Source organism: Corvus brachyrhynchos, unplaced genomic scaffold (assembly GCF_000691975.1).
Source record: "Corvus brachyrhynchos isolate BGI_N302 unplaced genomic scaffold, ASM69197v1 scaffold11, whole genome shotgun sequence".
NCBI classification, from domain to species: domain Eukaryota; kingdom Metazoa; phylum Chordata; class Aves; order Passeriformes; family Corvidae; genus Corvus; species Corvus brachyrhynchos.
The window spans coordinates 4,243,649-4,268,638 of NW_008236965.1; the positions used below are offsets into that span (position 1 = coordinate 4,243,649).

A 24,990-nucleotide genomic window follows, 5' to 3' on the forward strand; every position below is an offset into this window, starting at 1 on the left:
CACTGCAGTTCTTGGTTCATATTGTAAGGCTACAAATTCTCAAACTTCCAGTATTTACATATTTAATGTCATCAGAGTCTGTGGTATGAACTACATCCATTTTGTGCAAAAATTGAATGAAATGCAATGTTAATGACAATCAGCTTTCTTATTACAGTTTTGAGCAGATCATTGTCTAGTGGCACTCTGCAATGTAAAGTAAATAAAAAGTTTGAGCTCTAAAACTGTACATTATTCTGTAAGTACTGATACTCCCTGCTCAGAATGCATTTTTCAGTTTGTTCAGCCAGTATAAGAGACAAACCAAGAGACACAGTTAAGCAAAATGATTGGTGGGAAATGAATAACTGGGAGTCAAGTGCTTCTTGCTGGGCAGGTGAAGTTTACTGTAGAGCATCATAGTGGTTGAAAGAAAAAGTTCTTGGGAGACAGCTCTTTAGTGCTTCATGAAAAATGTATGCCCAGTCTTAATTTGTTGCACTAATTTCCATAAAATATTAGGAAATGATGGAGAACTTTTTTTCCCAGAGGTGCAAATTATGATAACCTTTGTACAGTAAAATGTTTTCATGCCTGTAAGGAATACTCTTTAGAGGAAGAAACAGATGCTGTGTGGAGGAATTAAGAAGCCTGCTGGTGGGTTTCTCTGTGATTGTGAGCCATAGTAGTGATCTCTTTTTTTCTTCCTCCTTCGCCTTCTCAAGGGAATCTGATTCTGACCATGGCTAGAAATGTATTACTGAGCATTTAATCTTAATGTGGCCTGATTAGAACACCCTCCTTGACCTTATGAGAGATACAGTAAATAAAGTTTAAATCCATGTTTATTACTGATTGCAGAGAGTTCTGCTTCAGCACTTTAAAAACTTCCCCTCATAATTCTAAAATAAAAAGATGCCCTAGTCACCATATTGTATTATTATATATAGGTAATAATAGTGATAATATAATATATGCATTTTTTCATACAACTCAAATTCCACTGTTAATTTTAAATTAAGAGATAAAGCTATACAATCTAAAGGAAGGTTCCAAAAGTCTTACTGCCTTTATTTAAATCCACTGACCAGCAAGATCATTATCTGACATTTATGTATAATTTTTATCTGACTAAATATGTATACAAATACTCGTTCTCCTTGCAAACCTAATGATCTTTTACAAGTTTAATCTTTCTCCTTCTAGCACATTATATGACTGAAAAAAATACCCTGGAAGAAATAAGAATACATATTGTACAGCAGTAGTAGTTAGTGATCCTGTATAGCACCTTAACCTCTAAAGCTGTTGAGGAAAGAATCAAGTACGGCCAGTGATTTAGATGCCAATTAGCTGTATGCATTTCTTTTCTAAGAATATGTGACTTGGCATTCAAGTTTTCTTGGTATTGATCTAGTTATTAGTTCTTCACAGTTGTCATCTTTGTTTCGGAGTGGCAGTAACTTGTCTCCTTAATATGTTCTTTCATTATTTATTAAATAAAAAGCTCTTTTTATCATGGTAAAGTAACTGACACAGGATCAAACAAGACAATAAAACTTCAGCCTAAAGAGACACAGTGATTAATGGCAGAAGAGAGCTGCAGTAATGACATAAATAAAATACTAATGTTTTGAATGTGCAAATTTTGCTGAGAAAGCAAAAAAGGTCAGCCCAAAAACATAGCATCTGAGAGAAAATGAGTCAACAGATATGGATGTAAAAAGGAGAAAAGGGAAAAAAAATATGTTGAACAACAATTAAAAGTGGGAAAGGAATTCAAAACTTGAAGTAACTTGGAAAAGTAAATACATCACAAAATGTCACAGAAAGGAATCCAAAACGATTATTTTGAATCGTAATGTGGATCAGCTGACAAAGATGAAAGTTAATGGATTAGAGAGTTGGAATAATTGAGAAATTGTCTTTAATTTATTTCAATTGCTATTGGATACTGATGGTGTAAAGTGCTCTTTTTCTTCAGCTCTTTCACAAGATCAATAATAACAGGATGAGGGCTTTGGGTAATTTTTTGTTTTATGCTTTATCTTCAAAGATCTATACATTAATCAGTTTATTCTTGCAGTATCCCTCAGAGAATAGGTAAGTGTGCTTTCTTATAGATCAGGAAGGCAATAAAGCCTGTGTCCTTCACATGTCTTTGGGTAAATAGTCCCTAAATAAATCAGTGGCACCTGACTGAATCAAGGAAGTAGGATTTAGTTTTAGGTGTCTTCAGATGAACCATAGCATAAGCCAATGAATAAAAATCGAAGGCTCTGACAAGCCTCTGTGTCACATGCTTTTGCCAAAGCATTACCTCATGAGAGAAGGAGAAAGGGGAAAGGGAAAAGTGTTTGTAGTGGTGCTGATGGGTGGTGGTTCATGTTTCCTTTCCAGATCCCAGGCTGGTCATTGTCCTTTGCTCATGCTTTTACTCACTGAACCCCTCACTTGGTGGGTCTTTTAGGTGACAGCCCCCTGACACTTTTGACATCAGAAATATGCATGCTCAGTCAAATTGCAGAATACTGACAGAATATGAACATAGAGTAGTACAAAAAAAGCTCCCCAAACTTGTAAAGTGTTTAAAAATGAGTTATTGGAAAGGTGTTTGCATGTGGTGAATTCCCCACAGAAGTAGCTTCTATGTCCTGCAGTGGCCTGTTTCAGATTTTATTTCATATGTGCTACATTTACTACTCTTGGTTATTGTTTTGACTTGGAAAGATAAAAACAATGGGTAGAATGTTGAATCAAGAGTATTTTGAGGGATTTTTCAGCAGTTACCTAGATAATGGGCCATTTCAAGATCTTGAAACACCTGTAATAACGCAGCTATTCAAAACTATTCTACAGACCTATGCTGAGTTTATTCTCTTTTAAGAAATGTAAAAGAGAAATGAATCTGTCTTTGGCTACAAAAGATCAAAACTAAGAGTGAAAGAAAACTGCTTTTGACAAAGTGTTACAGATAGAGCGAAAATGTCAGAACCCAGAATTAGCTTGTGATCAGAGCAATGTCAGAAAGCAGGCTTGAGAACATGCAGATCCTTGGTGTGGTTTCAGCAGAGTTTTTGTTGAATTAATGGGGAGAAACGGGAAAAATACTGCCACTCTGGCATTGCTGCAGATTTCTGATTTACAGTCCTTCTCATGGACAGCCATAACCAGTGACCTGTCATGTAGGTGGCTTTTCAGGAGAGCGTGCTGTTCTCTGCCCTGCTGTTTATGGCCAGAGCTGGATGTGACCTCTGATTTGTGTGCTGCATGTACTTTTATTTTCTCTGCTTAGCAAAAGTAAGCTCAGAACCCCTCATATGCTCTTCCTGGGACATTGTTCTGCAGAATGGACTATCCCTTTCATAATTAAATAGGAGCCATTGTAATTAAGAGCCAGTGAATCCTCACACCTGATAGATGTTCTAGACGTGCATGTAGGAGGCAACTTCTTACATGCTGCTGCCCCTATGTGAGCTCAGGGCAGTTAGGTGAGAAAATTAATGTATTCTTGGAGGGAGGAAGGTGCTTCTGGTACTTCTGTATTCCCCTGTAAAATCCAGTTACTGAGAATGAGTGAGCTGTCTGACAACTGGCATGCTACCACTTCTTGGATTTTAGTGATTTGTCATCTTAACTCTCTAATCCTTATCAGGTATAATTCTGTGTTTCCCACTTTCTTATCACGGTTTAAACCTAAACAGGCTCCTATACAAGTGATTATAAATTTTTTTCTTAATAATTCCATTTTTCTGTCTTCATAATCAAGTTTGGCCCTTTCTGATGTAAAGCAGCATAACTTAAGTATTATTTAGAAGGAGTGTTCTTTCCCTGTGTCAAGAAATGTTAAAGGTGCTAAGTTGAGAATATGTTTTAAATACAAGGGGGAAACCAATGTTGATTTAATACTTTCTACTGGTATCCAGTAAATGATATAAAAATTCTGAAAAAATATTCCTGATGGACTTTCTCAGCTTTGCACTCCACACACTGCACTATTCTCATCCTTGCAGTAATCAGTGTTTTCTATTCTTCTCACTTTTAGCTACTTTATATGAAGCAAACTCTACTATTTTCTTGTTCTTCTGGTCCAAGAGCCATAAAAAAAAAAAATACTGTAGGTCTAAAAGTTCAAAGATGCAGTACCTAAATAACACATTCAGCACGTTTCTAATCCACCAGCTAAGTTGTACAGCCAGTCTGCTCTAATGCCTATGCAGTGCAAGATATGTGACTGTCATGACTAGACTCCTTCCTACCAACCTCTTTAATTGTCTTGTCTTTATTAGGGAACAATTACTTCTGTATTAATACTGAGAATGACTCAGCCTTAGTTATTAGCCTGTTTTGCTCCTTCTGTCACAACAAGTTAAATCAAAAGCATTGCGAGGAACGTGTGGTAAAGTTGTAAATGTAAACCAAAGGCAGCAAGAAGGGACTCCGCTTTGAAGAAGTGTCTAATTAGCAAGAAGCACCCTCTGTGCTGCAGAAAAACAGGAGGAAAATGTTTTCTTTTTATTTACCAATTATATTTTTATGAAGTGCAGTTGGAAATGACTGCAATGATGAGGCATGTGTGAGATGTACCACGTGTGTGAGATGGCCTTGAAATCTGCCTTTGCCTTCAGAAGGACCTGGAAATCCATCTATATCCTAAAGAGGAATCTAAAGACAATGCTAAAACCAGATTTGGTCAACACCAGCCAATTTCATTGGCTTCTCCCTTTGCTGTTTTTTCCAAGAACTAGAAACAGACTTGCCTGTTCACATCTTCCAAAGCCTGTTTCTGTCACAGAACAGCAGGATGCGTGGGTAGCAGCAGGACAAATGAGGACAGGGACCTTGCCCACAGCACCCCATCCCATAGCAGACGAAAGAAGTGACCAGGGTAGGTCTGGTGATGGTGACCAGCGTCAACCAAGAGCCCAGTGACCGCCAACAAAGGCCTGACTGAGGCAAGTCCAAGGACAAGCCAGGACATCATGTCAGGATCAGCAGGTTAGGAAGCTAAGAAGAACTGGCTTACCTAGAGCTGAGCTCAGGCAAGGACCAAGGGCAAGGACCTGAGCTGACAGGGAGCTCCTGGGCCTGCGGGCAGGGGGTACCTGAGATGAACTTCCAATTTAGTTGGGTGCTACTCTTCCTGCAGCCCAAGGGCTTTTGGAGTCTGTAGTGGCTCTTCAGTGGGAGTAAGAAAGTAGGGATGGTGCAATACTCTGCGGTGTTTTCCTCCCCACAAACCAGGCAGCTCTGAGTGAGCTCCTTGCATTCTGATGTCTCAACCTCTTTCAAATGCAGTCTCCTGTGGTAGAAAAGAACCCTTTCTTCTACAGAATTCATGAGTTTGGGGAGGAGTTGAAAGACATCTTATTTTTATTGTCTGCTCTGTAATGCAAATGCTGTTCTGGTTATAATAGTCTCCGACCACACAATACTATAGCTAGATCTATACAAAACTTGCCACTCCAGTCCATTAATTTTCAGCTGTTGTTCATGTTTTTCATGCTTGTGGTCTGCCAGAATGAGTGTATAGTCCAGAAAACATGTTATAGTGTATGAAACTCTATATTGTGTAGATGAAAAAAGTGATATGGGATAGTACATTTATATCATAATTGCATCTCCAGGAAGAAGGTTAGAAATACATGTATAATGTTCACTTTAATGTAAGATAATTTATTCTAATGAGACTCACATAAATCATTATTTTAAGATTGTAATCTCTTGATTCTTTTAGTACTTAGTCACACATCCCAGCCTTTCTTAACGTTACAAGTGCTAGCTACTGGTGTTACATAAATAATGAATGGTGTTTGTGTGTAGTTTTATGTTTCCTGGTATCTGTTCTCTTTATGTGCAACTATTTTTAGTGAATATCAGGTATCTTTACCCTTCCACTTTCCCAGAACTGACTTCAGGTTTATCATTTCACCTGAAGTGTGCAACAGCCAGATGAGCAGTGGGCTGCGTTGCTGCTGTGCATCACCATCACCACAAGTGCAGCTTGTGAAAGTCTACAGGGGCTGAGTTTGGAGTCTGTTGTGTTGGTGCTGAGAAAAGCACTACCTCAAACAGTGTTGCTGATGATATAATGGTTTGATTAGTTCTGTCTCTTTCTGTGGTACCCAGCCTTACCTTTGTACATAGTGGTATTTGATGCTTTTTTGGAAAATCAGATACTATGAGAAAAAGACCATGGTTGGCAAGGTGGTGTTCAGATGAAAGCAGCACACTGTAGCTCATTATAATTTCTACAGACAGAAAGCAGCCATAGCTTTGGTTTACATGTTGAGAAGGAGTGTAGGAACAGTAATGTTCGCAGAATTCTTTTGAAATGGTAATTACTAAAATCATTGGTTTAGGTAGTCCACAATTTCCTATCTCTCACCTAGACCTTAGACAGTGTTACTGGTTTATTTTAATGAGAATTTTCTGTAATCATGTGCACTTCCATGTAATTTCCATGCATTTCAAGTTCTGATTGCATCCAGGTGGTTCTTTTCAGTGTTGTGCAAAACAGCTGATACTCCTCTGTAGCCAGAGACAAGAAAGCATGAGAAGTGTGAAGATGGAGTTTGATTCCAAGCTGTGTAACATCTGGCCTGTTTTGATTTTTGTTTTCCCTCATCAGGACAGTTGCAAAGACTTATCCTCAGTCTCCTAAAAATGCCAAACAATATCCAGCTTCTCCTGTGAAGCATCGTGCCACTTCCAATCTCAGCCAGGAAACACCTAAAAAGAAAGCAGACAAGGAGAAAGAAAATGTCAGTCACCTGAAGTCCCCAGGAGCACGCGCTGATGACGTGGGCCAGGTGGCTCCTGAGAAGCACGTGCCTTCTGCTGGAAAGGCTGAGACCAGTGAAGGTGAGCCTTACTGCAAGATGTTATTGCAAGATATCCTGGGACCCTGAGACTTTTCAACAGTGATGAGCGGTTCTTTTCATGAAGCTGCTCAGTCATAGGCCTATGAGAATGTGTAAAGATACATACTGGAACCTGTAAATACGTAGTTTTCACTAATGTACCTCACTGTTAATGAGGATGTGAAAATGCTGACATCCAGGGATGCCCTTATCTATTTCATCTTCCCTCTGTTGAAAATGCTGAAGTGTGCTCTTAAAAAGGTGTCTTACCACTCTGAACCAGGCCCATTTCAGCCTCTGTACAAACCTGGAATTTCTGGACACACTCTTTGTTCCCTGCCTGACTTTCCACCCTTGGTTATCTTCTCCTAGGGAAGATCACAGCAGGAACAAGTGATGCAGAAGAAGCTGCAAAAATTCTAGCTGAAAAAAGACGACAGGCCCGCCTGCAAAAAGAGCAAGAGGAAAGGGAGAGACAGGAAAGAGAAGAACGGGAAAGGTATCTCTATTGCTTTGTGAAAGTTATTACCTAGTAATTTAACCTGTATCACTGAAGATGCCTGGAACTGTGGAAATTTTAGAATCAAGTGGGAGTTTACATGTATTTGTTAATTTCTTCAATTTCAGACTCATGTTTCATTAGTGTCTTTTGCAGTCTGTATGACTAGTGAAGTTAGAAAATAATAATTTGGCCTCTTCAAGAACCCTGAATAAACTATTACTTTTCCAAATACTTTGGGCATGTCCATGCTGAAGTGTACTGCACACTTCAGTCTGGACATACCTGAAGTATTTTACATGGTAAAAAAATATTTGAGGTGCCTTTAAATTGAGCTAGATCATGTAGCAGGAACAGTCTTGCAGCAGCAGGATATGCATTAAATGGCAAGGCTTGAATCATTCATAATTAACCTGAAGTTCATCTTCATGCCCAACTCTGCTGCAGGCATTGAGGTCTTTGAGTGTGGCAGAATGAAGGTTGCTGTGTCTGAGCAGTGAAGTTCTGGTTATATTCTGGCAACAGGCTTTTAGGTGGTTCTCTGCATGGGATGCTGGTTGCAAGTGTCAGTAAATCATGCACTTCCTTCAAACCCATAGTAGTAAATCACTAATTCTGCATGTCTAGATTCAAGTTTGGGGTTTCTTGTTAAAAACACGGTGGGGTGGGAGTGGAATGACCAGCTCCTGCCATTTTGGCCCTGATAGAATGGTAAGAACGATCATTTGCAGAACAACTCTTAAGGAGCATGATGTCCCTCAGTGGGCCAGGGAACAACACAGGTGGAATTTAGACCCACTCCTTCCAGTGTTCCACTGTGTTTTGTGGACTTTGCTGCTACTCATCCCATTTGTTTATCTTCAGATGAAGCAAAGGATAGAAGAATTTGCTTATTTATAGATACCAGTATTCATTCTGGGTGTCAAGTACAGGGGAAGAGGGATGTCTTTATTCTTGAAACTTAATTTTGTTATTGACACTCTAATTGAAATTAGAACCAGAAGTCTTTTCTTTAATCACACATGTTTTTTCAATGGAAATAATAACTTCTATGCAATATTTTAGGCATTAAAAATAAGATTGGAGTAAAAGCTTGATAGCAACCTGAATATTGAGCATGTTCTCAATGAAGCCTTTTAAACCTTCTGTTGTATTTTTTGCAGGCTTGAAAGAGAAGAACAGAAAAGAAAGGCAGAAGAAGAAAGACTTCGTCTGGAAGAAGCAGCTCGTAAGAAGGAGGAGGAAAGAAAACGTGAAGAAGAGGCAGCTAGAAAAAAGGCAGAAGAGGAAGCCAGGAGAAGAGCTGAGGAAGAAAAAATGCTAAAGGAAAAGCAAGAAAAAGAGCTCCAAGCCAAACTTGAGAAACAGGTATCACCTCAAACAGAAATGTGAAATTTTGATACATGTAAAAAAATACTTCTTAATATTTGGTAGTCTGCCTGAGATAAATAATGACCCTAAGATATTTTACACATTTTAATTAGAGGGAAGAAGCAGAAATCAAAGCCCGTGAGGCAGCTGAACAACTTCGTCTTGAAAGGGAACAAATCATGCAGCAAATTGAGCAAGAAAGGCTGGAGCGGAAGAAGGTGGGTATTTGCACCTCGGGATAACTATTTCATTTCTTGTTTAAATACATAACCCAGGAAGCACCCAGTAGTATCTACTAACAATAATCTGGAGGGATTACAGGTGAATAGTTATGCCAAACTTAGTATTTACTACTTGCCTTGTTAGGGGAACATGGACATCAAAATTTGTAACAAAGTGGAATTGCCTAAGGCAAATGACTTTCTACTGGGCACTGACCAAACACAGAGCCAGCCTCTGCCTGAAAAGTTAAATGCCTGAGACAAACAGGGAATGGCATGCCAAGGCAAATGTCGATGGCTGCCCAACCCCAGACATCACAAACTACTGAGAAACATGAGTGACTTTGTTTAAAACTTACTCAACAAAAGCTCTGTGTCATTAATTGAGAAAGTTTGTGAGTAACAAGCACCTTTTCCCCCACCTGGCTGTCTCTGGTTGCATTATGCAGAGGAATAGGACTGTCTGGCCACTGCTGCACATGGAAGTGGCTGAAGCTGCATAAATTAGCTTCGTTTACAGCTGTGTGGCAGGAAAGAGAGAACAGCTGCAGAACCCCTGCCTGGTTACAAAAGGTCATCTATCCATGTATGTTATTCCAATATGTTTTAAACTGTTCACCACTGAACTAGAGGCATGATGCAGTTGCAGATTAGAATACCAAACCAAAGTGTTTTACATCTCAAATAATTTCTTTTTTTTATAATGAAGAAAGAAGGAAAACAAAAGTATTTTAAGATGATGCCTTACACATTTCCAGTAAGAATAACTTAAGATATTTCATTTTGCCCTTCTTTTCCAAAAAGGCTGTTTTTAAAGGAACTGTTTGGAAATAGTTGGAAAAGCAACTAGATTAAAATAACCACACTTGGTTTTAAACACATGTCTTGTTCCAGAACTGAGCATAACTCATAACTGCAAACACCTGGTATTAAAATGCTTGTTTCTAAAGTGCATCTACTGAGAAAGTCATGTTCTGTAAGATACATGATAGATGAAAGCCAGCTCCAAGATATTTTTTATCTTTCATTTCTTTATTTTTCTTATTTGTCCTCCCTTTTTCAAGACAGGCAGAGATCATGTCATGACAGTAAAGAAAAGTTCTTTTCGTCTGTTTTTCCCCTTTCTGTCTCTTGTGTTACATATTCTGTCTGCCATCTCATCCTCAGATTTATTTTGCTTTATAGAGAATAGATGAAATAATGAAGAGAACAAGGAAGAGTGAAACCCCAGAAATAAAGGTATGAAACAGTATGTGGATTTTTTTGTTTTATTTTCATATGTGGAAATTAAATTGTAGGGTAGTTCCATCCTAGTAAGTGTACTTAGGTACACTCTAGACCCAAATTTTAGATGCATTTCAAACTGAGAGTGACTGTTGCTGTGTCGCAGTCACTGCCACAGAGACACAGCTTTTGTGCAGCCTTTGCAGGTAACCCCCTCACTGTCTAGCAAGGGGCAACAGCACATTCCTGGATGCTGGAGCTGTAATGTTTGCTGCTGTTGATGTGTCTTCCTGCTTTGTACCAGCCAGTGAGTTAGTTACTGAGCTCTCTGTTAAGCCTGTCAGGAATGTAGGATTAAAAAGAAGGCAATTGTGTCCAGCTAAGAAGTGACACTCAGGTTTTCATTTCTAACCTACTAAGGAAACTGTTTGTTCAGTTAACTTTCAGAGAATGTTTTCTTTTTGAATTTAAGAAAAATGCTATGCCTAACTAAAAAGGGAAAAAAAGTCCTGTCTTGCTGGTCATGGTCTTTGTCACCCTGTGGCCCTGGGCAGTCTCACAAGTTTTGAGTCCAGCTAGTTCCATGAAGGTCACAGTCTTCTTTCTAATACAGCTGAGTCATTACTTGATTTCAGAAGGAAGAGCCAAAACTGGAGATACCATCAACTTTGAATGTGGAAAAGCAACCAAAGGTCCTTGTTCTCAACAAGCCAGGTAAAAATTGCCATATTTTTCTGACCTATTTTCACAGTTGTTTCTCTTCAGAATTTTTTGATCTGAGGCAGAGCACTGTGTATTATCCTAAGTTCTTTGCTTTCATCTCAAAAAGAACAGCTACATTTGCATCAGTGACAAATGTTAGAAACCAGAGACAGCTTTGCTTTGCCACTTAAGCAAAAGCAGAATAAAGTTTCTCCTCCATTTTAGTACCTGATGTAGCATTTTTGTAAATGAAAAGTTCTAATCTGCCATATGTTTGATTGCTGCAATCTACCTTCAAATTTTGTAGGCAGAAAATCTTTGCACACAACCAAGCTTTTCATAGTATGACTCTAAATTTTACATTTAATTAGACTTTATAGAAAAAAAGTGTATTTATTTAAAGGACTATTAAATAAAATATGCATATCTGACATTTATCTGTATTTTGTTTGCTTCCCCAGGCTAAAGTTTTTAGTACAGGACATAAAAGATAAAATATTCTCTTCCTATTTCCTCAAATTTAAAAAATGTAGCATAAAGAACAGTTTTGGAGTGGAATAGAGGAATGACAGAATAGTATGATGAGTCATGGATTAAACTGAGTCTCTACTGCATTGTTAGTCTTCCTTTCTACTCAATATATAAGGTAAAACTATTTAAATAATGAAGTTTCTCCTGTCATAATTTCTAACCTTCCTTTATAGAAATCAATGGATTGGCGACCTGCCTGAAAAACAAAAGCTTGGAAAGTGCTGCTTCTGTAATCCCTTCCCAAGATGTAGTAACTAATGGACTGAAGTCAGTTTCAGGACTTATTCAGCTGGAAGCTGTTGATGGGAAATCTAACAGCATGGAAGATTCAGCAGATGAGGTTCAGTCCATGGATGTGAGGTACAGACCAGATCTACCAATAGGGGTTGTGCAACTCATGAGACACAGGATTTTGGGTTTTGTTTGTTAATACTTTACTACTTTGCTTCTCACAACCTCCCCAGGGTGGCAGCTGGGTGTTTGCTGGGTGTGCTCTGCTTCTGCCAGGATGTTTGAGACAAGAGCCACAGAACCTCATCTCACTCTCACATATTTGGGAGAGAGGACTCTGAAATCCTTCCACAGTCCTTACTTATGGATTCCATGCAAGTTTGCCCAAACCTTTCAGACAGTTTTGTGAAAGCAGCTACTGTAGATATTGTTCTGATGGCACCATTTTTTAATTTGGCTGCATAGCTGTGAGGCATGAGCATTTCTGCCTCCATACAAACAGAATAAAGAAAATAATGGATTTAGAATTTTAAGTACTTAACAAGTAGAAATGTGTAGAAATCAACTAATAACTTTGTGATTTTAAATACTCTCACATTTTGATGGCAGGACGTGCAGAAAAGAAGGATTTTTAATTTAAGTTTTTTTATTTACATATTTTTGTACATTGGCAGTTAATTTAAGGCTGCTAACACAAAGCTAAGTCTGAATTTTAAACATGGAATTTTTATGCTCTTCTCCTTTAATTAGTAAGCCAGTTGAACCTCTCATACTGTTTCTGTATTTTCAACAAATACGCATAAATATGTAGAAAATGCCCTACTGGGACAGGTTAGAAGTCCATGTAGCCCATTGTTTGGTTTCAGAGAATATCAGTAAGAAAACTAGTGAGGGAGAGCACCTGAGCCCACCACTTCCTGCAATCCAAGGTGACACTGAAGTGTTGCCTTAGGGATATTGAGGGTGCAACTCTGCCTTGGCCTTTTAAGTGGCCACTGGCTGACATGTTGCCCATGAGTTTATCCAACTCTTTTTTTTTTACCTGCTGATGTTTGTGTCCAGGACCTCTCCTGGAAGCAAGCTGTACAGTACTGTCTCACTGGGTAGATTATGTTCTTTGATCCCTATTAAGCCCAGTTTCTTACTGGTGACATTGGGCACCCCTTACATTTTGTGTTGCAGGATTTCATGCACAATAGTTTTGCCCTCAACTCATCCACCACTACATCATGGTTTAGAAATGGCTGTGAAAGCCTTACTCTGCCTTCTCTTCTCCAAACTAAAATGCACTAGCCTTGCTAGTGTCAGCAAAGTGGCTGGTTGCAGCATTTCTTAAATTTAATTATGGGATTTCTATGTCTGAAGTATATCATAAGATCTTAAGAAGTAACTTTTTATTTAAGTTGTGAAATGTTTTAAGTGTTTGCAGGATCAGGACAGTAATGTAAAAGGTGCAATAAACATTTATGTAAAGGAATGGTGCAGGGGCTGAAATAATGATCAGTAAACGCAGTTCAGTAACCTGTCAGAGATGTGGGTTCAGGAGATGAGTGCTCATGTCACACAGCTACACCAAACCTTAATCATTAAGGGACATAGGTTAGCTTTGACCTTCCATCCTGAACAGGGCAATATCTTTTTCTTTGGACTAGGACATTCTTTATGTAAAGGCTTGCTGCAGCTGCCTTAAGATGAGTGATAGTTTCTGAACAGTCAGAGGTTTAATTTGATTGTCACTTAATGAAAAGTTATACATACCTTATTCTGTATCTTTCTTTCCCTTATTTTTTGTTCAGCCCGGTTTCAAAAGAAGAACTCATCTCCATCCCTGAATATTCACCCATGAATGAACTCATGCCAGGTGTTTCTTTGGACCAAAATGGGACAAGTAATGCCAAGGCTCTTGAAGACCTCTTGGATTTCACAGGCCAAGCTACCTACTCCAAGATGTCCAGTGATACCCTTAGCCTAGATGACTGTAACAAAAACTTGATTGAGGGATTTAACAGCCCAGGACAGGAAAATACACTTAATTCTATCTGTTGACAGCCTCACTTTTCAGCAGAACAGATACAGGTACAGTACTGTGATAAACATCTTAGGTATAATAAATTGCTGTGATACTGGCTTCCCGGAAAATTACAGAAGTTGTACACAGCAGTGTGGAGAGAGAAAGAAAGCTGTTCTCCTAGGTATTTAAATTCATCATAATCTTTGATATTTGCAGCTGTTTGAAAATTGGCGTCATATGCAAACTGACTCTAACATAGCAACCACAAGTATCTGGTAAATGGAAACATTTCCTTTATGCATCCAGAATTTCTTCATTAATACAGTACCTTTCCTGTATATCTTTGGAGTCCATTTGCATGAAGAAAACAGTTAAAAGCGGGGCCAGTCTAGGGAATGGTAGTTATTGCTGCTGCTTACTCTTTGCTGCTGCTATAAAACTTGCAATGTAGAATCACATACCCTGAAATCTCAGCATAGTAAAACACCATAGTAGGCTTCAGTGACAGTTTCAAAGTACAAAGCCATAGTCAGGTTTTTTGGAAGAGTCTATTCTAAATTACAAAACTGAGGTCATCTAACTTGCATAGCTGACTTGATATTCTTCTCTCTTTTTAATTGACAGAGGTTACAATTTCTGGAGGATATATATCCCCGTGATGCTACTGGCAGTAAAATATGAGCTTGTCACTTGAAAAAGCTTCTGCAGTCCTTGAACACTGGATTTCAAATAACCAGAGCTGAATATAACTTGTCTTCCCAGGGAATATGTTGAATAACTGGCTGCTTTTGGTAGAAACCAATGATCTAGAGCCTTGATGGTTTCAGGGAAGACAGAGCGTGCATTAGAATTTGAGCTTTAGATGCTAATAAAGCACTTATTTCTTCTCCTAATTTAAAATTCATCTCAACACTTCACTGTGATTTTTACCTGTGCATTTTATTTTTAAATAATTCTTTCCTAAGCTTGATCATACATCCATTTAGACATCTTTTTCTTGTAAATAATGATGGGGTTTGCCCACAGTGCATTGAAACAAAATAATATACCGTACTTTAGTTTTGTGCCTATCTTTTTTTGTCTTTAATAAGGAGTTACTGGCAACTTTTATTAAGTGTATAATTCAAAACTGTAGCTGAAGAGGCTTGAAAAAAATATAGCTGCTGGAATCAAAAAGAGCCTTCTTATTGATTGTGGAGTGTGGGAATTATCCCCTTATGATTAGGTTGACACTGTTAGTCACTAGTGGCACTTACTGGTTAATATTAGTTAGTCTGGGAGCAACTATCAACTGTGTTTAAAAACGTATTTGTGTAACACCTGTAAGCAAAGTAGGCAAAATGCCAAGTGTAACCCCTTGATATATACGTAGTATAGCTGTAGTAGATCCGAGTGAGGGTGAGGTAATACGCTAACCTTTGAAGATGCAGACACTTGATTGTTACCAGCAGGCTTTCTATCACACAGAGAAGTATTTTGTCTTCCTGTAGGCTCAACAAAATGGGATTTGGTCAGCAGCAAAACAATAAGTGAATGTCAGAAACACAAAGGCCAAGAACAGCATGCAGGGAACACTGGGGGCCCCTAATGTTCTGTAAACGTCTGTGTGGAACAGTCCACATCAAGATGTACAAGGTCAGGACGTCATGTGCCATACAGTGTTAACCTTATTTCTGTTGGTGAACCTTTATGCTAAATCAGGTGCTGCTTTGAGGACATTTTGTCCAGTCCCTTATAAGAATAAATTATAAATACAACTCTCTTTGGACACTAACACAAAAGGTGTCAAAACCTGGGGGGAGGGGGTGTTTAGCTTGTTTTTTTTTTTTTCCACATGTAAGAGTTCACAGCGTAGATTGAGCTCAGTTGTAACACCATTCTTGTGCTCTTAAAAGTCAGCAATGGGAAAGTAACCAGTGACATGATGTGCAATGCCTAAAAAAAATCATACCTACAACAACCCAGCTCTATTTATGTTAGTGTAGTTCAAAGAAATACTTTCTTTTGACTGTGCAGTAAGCTGTAGCATGATACTGTGTCTTCCAAATTCGTCCTTCATCTATTTCCTAAATAATAAACAGAAATAGTTTGTTTTGCTGTAATACATTGTGTTTGACAAATGTCATATTATATTTTATTATGGTGTCATTGTATAACCTGTAGATTTCTGTATTTGCATGACCTGTATAGCATGTATAAAGGTGAAATACATTTTCATTTATGAATCTGACTTGTTTCTTAGTGCTTTTTATTCCCACAACAATATGACTGATTTAAAAATACACATATGTTAATTTGTTCTGAGGTGTTTTCTGAAGGAGGGTGTAATACTGAATGAAGGAGTGGTTGTCAAAACCTCAGAATATTTCACCATTGTTGCCACTGCCATATATTCATTTGCTTTCTGAGGTCCTGCCAATACACTGAGGAAATGCAGGCTGGTGGCTACAGAGCGTTAAGGTGTGGACTCCAAATGGTGGCATCCAGAGGGCTGGTGACAGTATAGGGACCAGTTTGCAGTCTCAGCCCCTGCTCTCTGGCAAAGAAAATAAGCAAAAGAAAACTTGGGAGCTGTGGTAAGAAGACACTGTTCTGTTTAGTGTGCAAGAGCTGTTCTGAAAGAGTACACGTGACATAAATGCTGAACTTCTCTTCAAGCTACATGCACACACTGCTGCTTGGAAAGGGACTGGCCTGGAGCTGCTGTTAGTTCTCTAGTGAAATGCTGAGGGGAAATTTTTTAAAAATATCTTTTTAAAATCGTCGCTTCAGTCAAAATTGCAAATGAGAGAATCTACTTTTATTATGAAGTATATTAATACTTTCCGTGGTGACAGTTCATTTCATTTGTATTGACTCCTGAAACATTTATATTATTTGTCCACTGAATTATTTACTAAGATTGAAGGAAGCAAGATGAGTATTTGTGAAGAAAGATATTGCATATTTACCTTTGTATTTGCTTTTAAATGTAACTTTTCAAATTTGGCTAAATATCTGGAGCAGGTATTGTCAACTGAGGGATTAAATCACTTCTTTTTGCTTTTGATGCTATAACTTCTTCATGCCAGCACCATCCCAGTGTTTGCTGCTGTGATTCAAGATTCTGCAATGAGCTTTACTTTGAATTTGTCACTGGTCTTGGCAACTGCAGTGGAGGATCTCTAGTGATTCATACAAGTCCTTGATAGAGCTTTTCTACTATTATTTTACATAACTATTAGTAAGTTTCTAATACATAAATAAATAACACCTGTGAGGTAATTGGGCATCACAGTAGCTTTCTGATTAGGTTCAGCACTTTCCATGCTGTTGCCCTGGGAAATGGCACCCAAAGCTTGTCTTGGATCACAGCAAAGGCCTGAGCAGACCTCTTGTCTCCCCAGGGAGTTAATTTCAAAACAAAATTGCATCAGTGAGGGGTGGATCTGGATCCCCAGGCTGCATTTTCATCTAGTGATGAACAGCTAGAAGAAGCAGGGGCAATAATCCTCTCTCCTTTAATTGTACAAGTGAGATGTGTGCAGAAAGCTGCAGAAATAGCACAGATTGCTACTCTGGCTGGCAGGGTGGGGATCTTCTCTCTGTCACCTCTCATACAGAGCTGCACCTTGCCCTGCTTCCTACCCCACCTCAGTCCCAGCTTGACAACATCCACAGCTCAGGTGCCCCTGCCACCACCCCGCTTCTGTTCCAGGCATTAGCAGTGTGGCACTGCAGCTCTTGTACTGCCCAAGGTAGCACAGTGGCCTTCAGCATTGATCACGCTGGCTGGAAAAGCCTGAGATCCCAGGATAACTGTGCTTCAGTGCTGCACACCGGCCTGGAAACCCTATAAACCCATCCTTCCCATTAAGGTTTAACTGCATTAAAATGTGGATAGTTGTGGTGGTCTGTTTACCCACTCCTTTTCCTATCCCATACTCCTCCCTGTTGGTTCCTGTACCCCAACTCCGCCCATGGACCGCCCCTGCGATCTGACAAAACCTCGGATGGCGCCCGGATCCCGAGCGCTCTCTGCCTCTGGAGATCGCTGGCACAAGATGGGATTAAAGATCCTCTGAAGCCCTCATGGAGGGACCCTTCTCGCCTCCTTCACCGTCACTGTGTTGTAAAGCTGACAGCTGCCGGAGCAAAACCGCGGAGCAAAATCGAAATGGGCTACGGGAGGGTGACAATGGTCGCACTGCCCTAAGCAGCCCCGCTGAGCTCTCAGGGAAAGCTGCAGCTTGCTAAACTAAACCTACCACTACAACAGATAGTTCAGTATTCAAGAGCTGAAATCTAGACTGAGGTTCCTATCTTGTTTTCGCTAAGCCTGGCCTGTGTCCTGCACAAGAGGGAGACTGTCCTATAAGTGGCACAAATAGTGGTAATAGGCTGCTCCTTTTCCTGATTTAGTGACCTGTGGGACTTCTGCCTTACTTCTCTCTTCTCCCTCCCTATTCAAGAACAAGGCAGAGACTGAAAAAAGTCTCTTCATTTGCATTCATTTCAGGATAATGTTGTTCAGGCTGTTGGTTGCCTCCAAAACCAGTGTGGAGAGTAGTGGTTCACTTATGCTGCCACTGCATTTAGGTGCACAAATAGACCTAAATGGCAGTTACCTGACGTTGGGGATGTTGGTTTTCAATATCAGTATTAAATTCTGAAAAGTGTATTATTACTGCTGAGCCGCTATGCTAAAATCTGGAAAATATATTGTATGTTATGACTGAATGCAATTTTCTCTGGATTTTCTTTTTAATCTTCAGGAAAGCATTTTTTTAAATTCAATCTCTCCAGAATACATACACTTAAAAATAACAGAAAACTTATAATATTCAGATGCATTTTTGTTATTACTGTTAGTGCAATAATACCTGTCCAGAAAACCATGAGACACAATGTTCATTTCTCCCCCACTTTATCTCATCATTTATCTTATCCTTATGGTCTCCTACAGCTGAAGAGCAGGCGATGCTGTTCACTCCAATTTAACGTGTCTGTTGAAGCAACTTGTGAGGCGGAAAAGCCCTTAAAACTGCAGGCAGAAACTGTAAGAGAAAGGATAATTAAGCTTTTAAATAATTATGTAAAGTATAAAAGAATGGTTTCTTGATCACCAGAATTCTAGATACTTGTTTTCTTCCCAGCAGCCTTGTTTGCTGTCTAGCTTGTGTTTGTTTTATAGCATTTTGATTATTCAAGACTGAGCGTAGTAATGTTTTTAAGCTAGTGGGTTTGATGATTACCTGAGGCCTGCAATTTTCAGGATCAAAATAGAGGCTCTGGAAGATAGTGTGTCATGTTCACTTGGGAGCTTTACAAAAATAGATGTGCATCCTTGCTATAATCAAGCCTTAATGATTTCCAGAGAAAAACCAACTATGATGCAGGAGAGATCCAATGAATAGAAGGAGCAGTAAGCAATGAACCAGCAGCTTTGCATTATCACTTAGATCTTCTTACTCTGCCTACAAGTAATAACTTGAAGTCCACTGCAATTGTAGGTGATTGATGTTGTAAAATAATGGATCCAAGGACATAAAATTGCATAACTGAAGAAAAAAAATTGTGTGTAAGAGATGTTCAGAATCAGGGAAATTACTCTGTCAGTATTTCCTCATGTTTTTTGTAGAAATAATAGCCCCTCTCACCAAATTCAGTAAGCAGCACAGTAAGCAGGATCAGGGCAATACCTGTAGCCTCATATTAACATGCTTGCACATCCCTTTTCAGAGTAACCTCTCTTTTAAAATACAGATGGCAGCATTGTCTGAAATATGATTTTTAGCACCTTAAATATGCAAAGCTGTGGGGGTTTATACCACTAAATTCTATGGAGTTACTCCTAATTTTCCTGGTGTGAAGTCTCAATCAGGAATAATTTTCACTCCTTTTTTCTTTTCTTAAACTTCGTAGCAGTTCAAATACAGAAATTCAAAAGAATACAGATTCTGGCCATTGCCTGCTGGAATGGGTTTGTTCTCTCAGTTCCTGGACAAAGACTGCCCACACCACAGCTGGCAGAGAAACAGAAGTCTGAGGAGTCTTTCAAAGACTGATTGTGTGCAGAAGCGTGTCAGGGACAGCAGTGAAACCCTGCTGGCATGGGCAACACGTACAGTCCTGGTCAGGCATGGCTAAAACTTCCCTGGCTGAAGACTGGGCCAGAAGTTCTTCCCTTTTGGCAAGCAACGTTTGCATTCCTAATCTACATTTTTACAAGGTTAATTTATGCTAATGTTCTTCGGCCAGTGTTGGGCTTTCGGGCAGGTGTCCTGTAGCAAATGAAACTGCTGGTGGATTTAGCAAATAAATGAGCTTTTGAATGGGTGAAGGTCACAGTCACTAAAGAATGCTAAGACACTTTGCACATATTTACTACCACATAATTACTATTAAAATTCCTAAGGCAAATCAGTATCAGTCATGCCCACAATGTTGTCTCAAGCTGGACATTTTGAAATTTTATCTCTGCTCAGTCAGACTTTCATCCTGCTGTTTTACTGCAATTTCTCCTTCTGTCATCTTTTCAAGACCTGGCTCTTGCACAAGCAAAGAATTGCAGCCTTTTTGTGTCCTTGCCTTCCTCCTCAAATTATCTGCTTTGGCCTCTTGGGTGATAAGCTCAAGGCCTTTGCTTTTAAAATCCTCTTACTGCATTTATGTCACACACTGGTGTTAGTTCATACACTGAGATTGTTTTCACTGGTATCTTGCCAAAATCCTACCAAGTTCACACAGGCTGTACGCCCAGCAGCAATGGCACATTTTCATGTGTTGTTACAGGAAAGCCACGATAACCTTATAAATAAAACACAGGCTTTGTTACATCATGAGAGCCCAGGCTTGCTGGAGGCTCTCTTTGAAGAGTAATTTGGTGATGCTATCAGAGCCAAGTCATGCAGTTAGTCATCCTCTCACATTCCTTCAGGTTTTAATTAAACAATTACTTTCCAGCTTTCCTTAAATTTCTAGGCTAAAGAATGTAGGACATATTTCCTCAATAAAGGAGGGAGTCATTACCTGTTGCTTTGAGCCTAGACTGAAAAAAGTATCATAGTTCCACAGAAAACTGTTAAAGTTCTTACAACTGCATTTGGGGGTTTTTGCTTCTTTCTGGAAGAAATTCTTGTCTTGTCTGCATAAGTTATTACAGACTTGTAGTTCCTTTGTCAAATAACCTCAGGAATTGACTTAACCCCCGGCATCTAGCTTTTTATAAATTAAGAGCTGATGCTCCTTTGCTGGGTACTTAGAGGGTTAGCTAATTTTCCTCCACTGAATGATAGGAATATTTTTTTTATTACTGCCATTAGAAGAAGCAAATTACCAATATGCCTGCAAAGAATTAGGCAGCTCACTCTCATTTCACAGCAGGAGACACATTTTGTGGCTCGGTGAAAGCATTTTGATAAATAAGTGCCTGACTGCATTAAGGTATAGGCATGGGTGAGAGGTGGAAGAAGAAATCATGAATGTGAAACTCCTTCAAAAGCAGAGATCCAAGTTAATGAAGCCATGCAAACCTAATCAGGAGGCATAGCAAGATAGTGAAGTACAAAAGAAAACGTTTCCCTTTAGGTATTATGAGAGGTTGGCTGGTAAAACCATGATTTAACCTTGGTCAGCAGTTCTTGACAGTGGATCAAGATCATCTTGTGGGTGTTGACTTCACCAGACCCTCTCTCACTGCTCGAAGATGCTTCTTCCCTTTTAACTATCACCATCTACAGGCTCTTTCTGCAGACACCGAAACGAATTGTGTATGACAACCAAGCCAAGCCACTCCTACAACAAGATTTTAGTGACATTTATCTGGTGCACCTCAGTGGAGAGCATGTGTTCAGCAGCAGCTGCTGTGGTGGTCAGCCCTGGCAGTGCAAGAAAGCCCAAGTGATGCTCCCCAGCACAGCTTGTTCTCTGCTTGCTTCTGTGCCTGACCTTGCCAGCGATCAAGATGTTTTATTTCCAAGAGTAACATTTTATGTGGAAAATGAAATGCCTCCTTGAAAGAACAGATACATAAGATCTGTCTGCTGTCAAGGGCTAGTTCCTGCTTTTGAATTTTAGGTAACTTCCATTCATCATTTCCAAGTATTTAGCATGCAAACCACAGTTGAGCTCTTTCCAAAGGGAACGTTTACTAAATTAAGCATTAAAGGAATATGAAAGTGATTCTCTATTCTAATGATACTTAATTAGAAATAAAACGTGGAAATAGATTAAAATAATTAGTCTTAATAAGCAGTAATTGCCAAGTCTTGTGCAACAGAATAGCCTTCCCAATTTAGAGGTGGAGAATAATGATGCTGTGGAGCTACTAATAGACACTGATTTAAATATTAATTTAACTTGTAAAGTATGTGTAAGTTGTTTTTTACTTAGAGTACATGGTCCTAACCATAGAGATCCTTGTGTGCTTACTATCTATCAGGATAGTATCCATCCTGCTAGCCATCAGAATAAATATATGTTGGATCAAGACCATCTGAAGGAACATCGAGTAAATAGGTTAATAATGAAATTTGTTAATTTGTTTTATGTCATGTAGAAGTTTATCCTATGCACACAGAGGCTGTCTGTACTTAGAGCTCAGTTTTTGCTTCAAGTGAGGTGTCTGCTTTAAGTTTCAGTGCAGTGGTACCCCCTCTACATGCAGAGATCAGGCAAGCCACTACACCAGCTGAAGCAGGGAATAAAACCAAATCTTTTTTACTGTTAGTTCAGCTTTCTGAATCTTGATAATGGAAGTGTGGCTGCCTATACAGTGATTATCCCACATATTGCTATATATGTCAAACTGGGACTGCACCTTATCTGGCTGAGCCACCCAGGCTGGACCAGGTTTCTTTGGCAAAGTGCAGATCAGTGGCATCTGTCTGCTTCAGTCTCACTTTCTCCATCTAAAGCTCACTGAGCCCGTTCTCATCCTGAACTTCTATTAACAAAAATTCCAGCACAGCAAAGAGGAAGCAAGTGTTGTTTGGTGCAGCTTGCCACTGTAATTCTGTGCCCTATGGGTCAGTAAATTTTCTGCAGTCCCTTTTAATTGGGAAAATGCTCCAACTAAATTTAAAATAATCTTATAATTCTATATGAGAATTTCAAAATGTTTTGGTGAATGCAGGAAATTCTGTTATACAGCAATCATGTGGGGTTCCTTGAGTTTGTGCTAGTCTGCAGAGAACCGAGCAGGATCCTGTAGACAAGGATTGATAGCCGTGACAAGGGATCCCTCAGTCCCACCTACAGCCCCAAGGCTTGAGAAGACAGAAAACTGAAGATAATGCACTGCTGAAAGATCAGTCCTGTAAAAGGAAGACAGGAAGAGGAAGATGTCAGCAGCTAAAAGTCCAACGGACAGGCAAAGTTGGCAGCTCACACTGCTCTTCAGAACATAAGGAAACTGAGACCATCCCTTTGAGAGGGGCCAAGAGTAAGCAACCCCTCTTCATTCTCTATTCAGTGAATATAACTTCACCCTGTTCGGCCATGGTTTGATGACAGAGTAAATGCAACACTATGGCTCTTGGCTGGATCAAAAATGTCAAGACTGTGTAACACAGAATGCTGAGTCTGGTTGTTTTTTTGGCTTAAATTAATTTGTTTAACAAAAATGTTGACAAGGCTAACTTGGTAAGCTTTACACCAGATCAGGTGTCGCCTGCCTGTGCTGCTGTAATGATACTGTATCAGGTATCACCCTTCTTCCTTTAGCTACTGTAAAAATACAAAACCAACATCAGTTGTTTAGCTTGGACTAAAAATTGTGTGCCTGCATCTGTGCTGAATCAAATTTATATTAATGAGTTGATCTGACAATGCACCAAAGTAGTATTCAAGATCCTTGACCAACAGCCTTAGATGCCAATGTAATCTAGACAGCATCAGTGTCTTTTTGGTTTTGTGTGATCTATAAATCTCTTTCTGAGTGGTTTTCAGCCATAAGAAGATACTTTGTTTTGAAAGGGTTACAGTATGTTCAGTGTGTGATTCTGCTATTTATAGCTCCTAAAGGAAAAACTGACAGCAAACCTGTTGGGCCTGCTGGCTATCAGGACTGGCAATCGAGGGAATTAATGCATCCCAGCAGCCAAGAGAGCCTTCACACCACTGGGACTGATCTGATCCCAGGTAAGGAGAGTGCTGCCATCCTGTAGTAGTGCATGTTCTGATGGGAACTCCAGAAACTTGCAAAAAGTCTTGGAGAGCACTACCTGACACCTTGCAAGGCACTTTGACCCCCACAGCAGCAACAGCCTGGGACAAGGAAGCCATGGCCCCCTCACCTGGGGGCTGGGGGCAGCGCTCTGGTGGGTACAGCTGTGGGGCTGGACCTGTCTGGCCTCAGGGAGTCTTCAGTCCAGCCTTTCCTGCCTGACCCACTACAGGGCAGCCAAGACCAGTGAAAGGGCTAGGACTGTGGTGCCTGCCTAGCAAGCCCAGGTCCTTGGGGGCTGCCCCACTCCAGCCACCCCTGGCCCTGCACAGGAGCCGTCAGCTGCTCCTTGGGCCCGAGGGGCAGTGAAAAGTGTTTCAGAACCACAGAATATTCTGAGCTGGAAGGGACTCAGAAGAATCAAGTCCAACTGTTAGCCCTGCACAGGACAGCCCCAACAACCACACCATGTGCCTGAGAGCACTGTCCACACACTTCTTGAACTCTGTCAGACCTGGTGCTGTGATCACTTCCCTGGGGGCCCTGTTCCAGTGCCCAGCCACCCTCTGGGTGAAGAGCCTTTTCCTGATATCCAACCTAAACCTCCCCTGACACAACTTCAGGCCATTGCCTTGGGTCCTGTTACTGGTCACCACAGGAAAGAGATCAGTGCCTGCCCCTCCACTTCCCGTCATGAGGAAGTTGTAGACCACAATGAGGTTTCCTCTAGGAACAAGCCAAGCGACCTCAGCCACTCCTTAAATAGTTTCTCCTCTAGACCCTTCACCATCTTTGTAGGCCTCCCCTGGACACTCTCTAATGGCTTTAGATCTTTGTTATACTGTGGCGCCCAGAACTGCTCCCAGCACTCGAGGTGAGGCCGCCCCTGTGTTGAGCTGACCGGGACAATCCCTCCCTCTCCCGGCTGGCGGTGCTGTCCCTGATGCGCCCCAGGACACGGCTGACCCTCCTGGCTGCCGGTGTCACGGAAGGGCTCTGCTTCCCGCAGGGCATTGCAGTCGACGGGCTGTTCAAAATTCAATACCCGGGAAGGGCCAGCGCACCCCGTCCTCTCTGCGCTACCGCGACCGGGAACCAGCTGCCCAGAGCCCACCCCGAGCAGCAGAGCCCGGCCCACAGCGGCAGCACGGGCAGGGGGCCCCGGTGGAGCGGGGCGATCGGGGGCGGTGCCGGAGCCGCCCCCGCCCGGC

General features: G+C 40.4%; 1 protein-coding gene across 8 annotated transcripts in view; it reads left to right on the forward strand.

The window, feature by feature from the left end:
* The window catches only part of MAP7D2 (MAP7 domain containing 2), a 62,514-nt gene extending 46,652 nt beyond the window's left edge, over nucleotides 1-15,862 (forward strand). For all 8 annotated transcript variants that reach the window (XM_017728436.1, XM_017728437.1, XM_017728438.1 and 5 more), the window contains 9 exons: nucleotides 6,611-6,843; nucleotides 7,215-7,341; nucleotides 8,505-8,709; nucleotides 8,826-8,930; nucleotides 10,119-10,172; nucleotides 10,793-10,871; nucleotides 11,564-11,750; nucleotides 13,418-13,697; nucleotides 14,257-15,862. In XM_017728436.1, coding sequence (XP_017583925.1) covers nucleotides 6,611-6,843; nucleotides 7,215-7,341; nucleotides 8,505-8,709; nucleotides 8,826-8,930; nucleotides 10,119-10,172; nucleotides 10,793-10,871; nucleotides 11,564-11,750; nucleotides 13,418-13,667 — 1,240 coding nt within the window. In that variant the 3' untranslated portion in view covers nucleotides 13,668-13,697; nucleotides 14,257-15,862. The remainder of the gene's footprint in view (nucleotides 1-6,610; nucleotides 6,844-7,214; nucleotides 7,342-8,504; nucleotides 8,710-8,825; nucleotides 8,931-10,118; nucleotides 10,173-10,792; nucleotides 10,872-11,563; nucleotides 11,751-13,417; nucleotides 13,698-14,256) is intronic.
* Nucleotides 15,863-24,990: the final 9,128 nt, after the last annotated feature.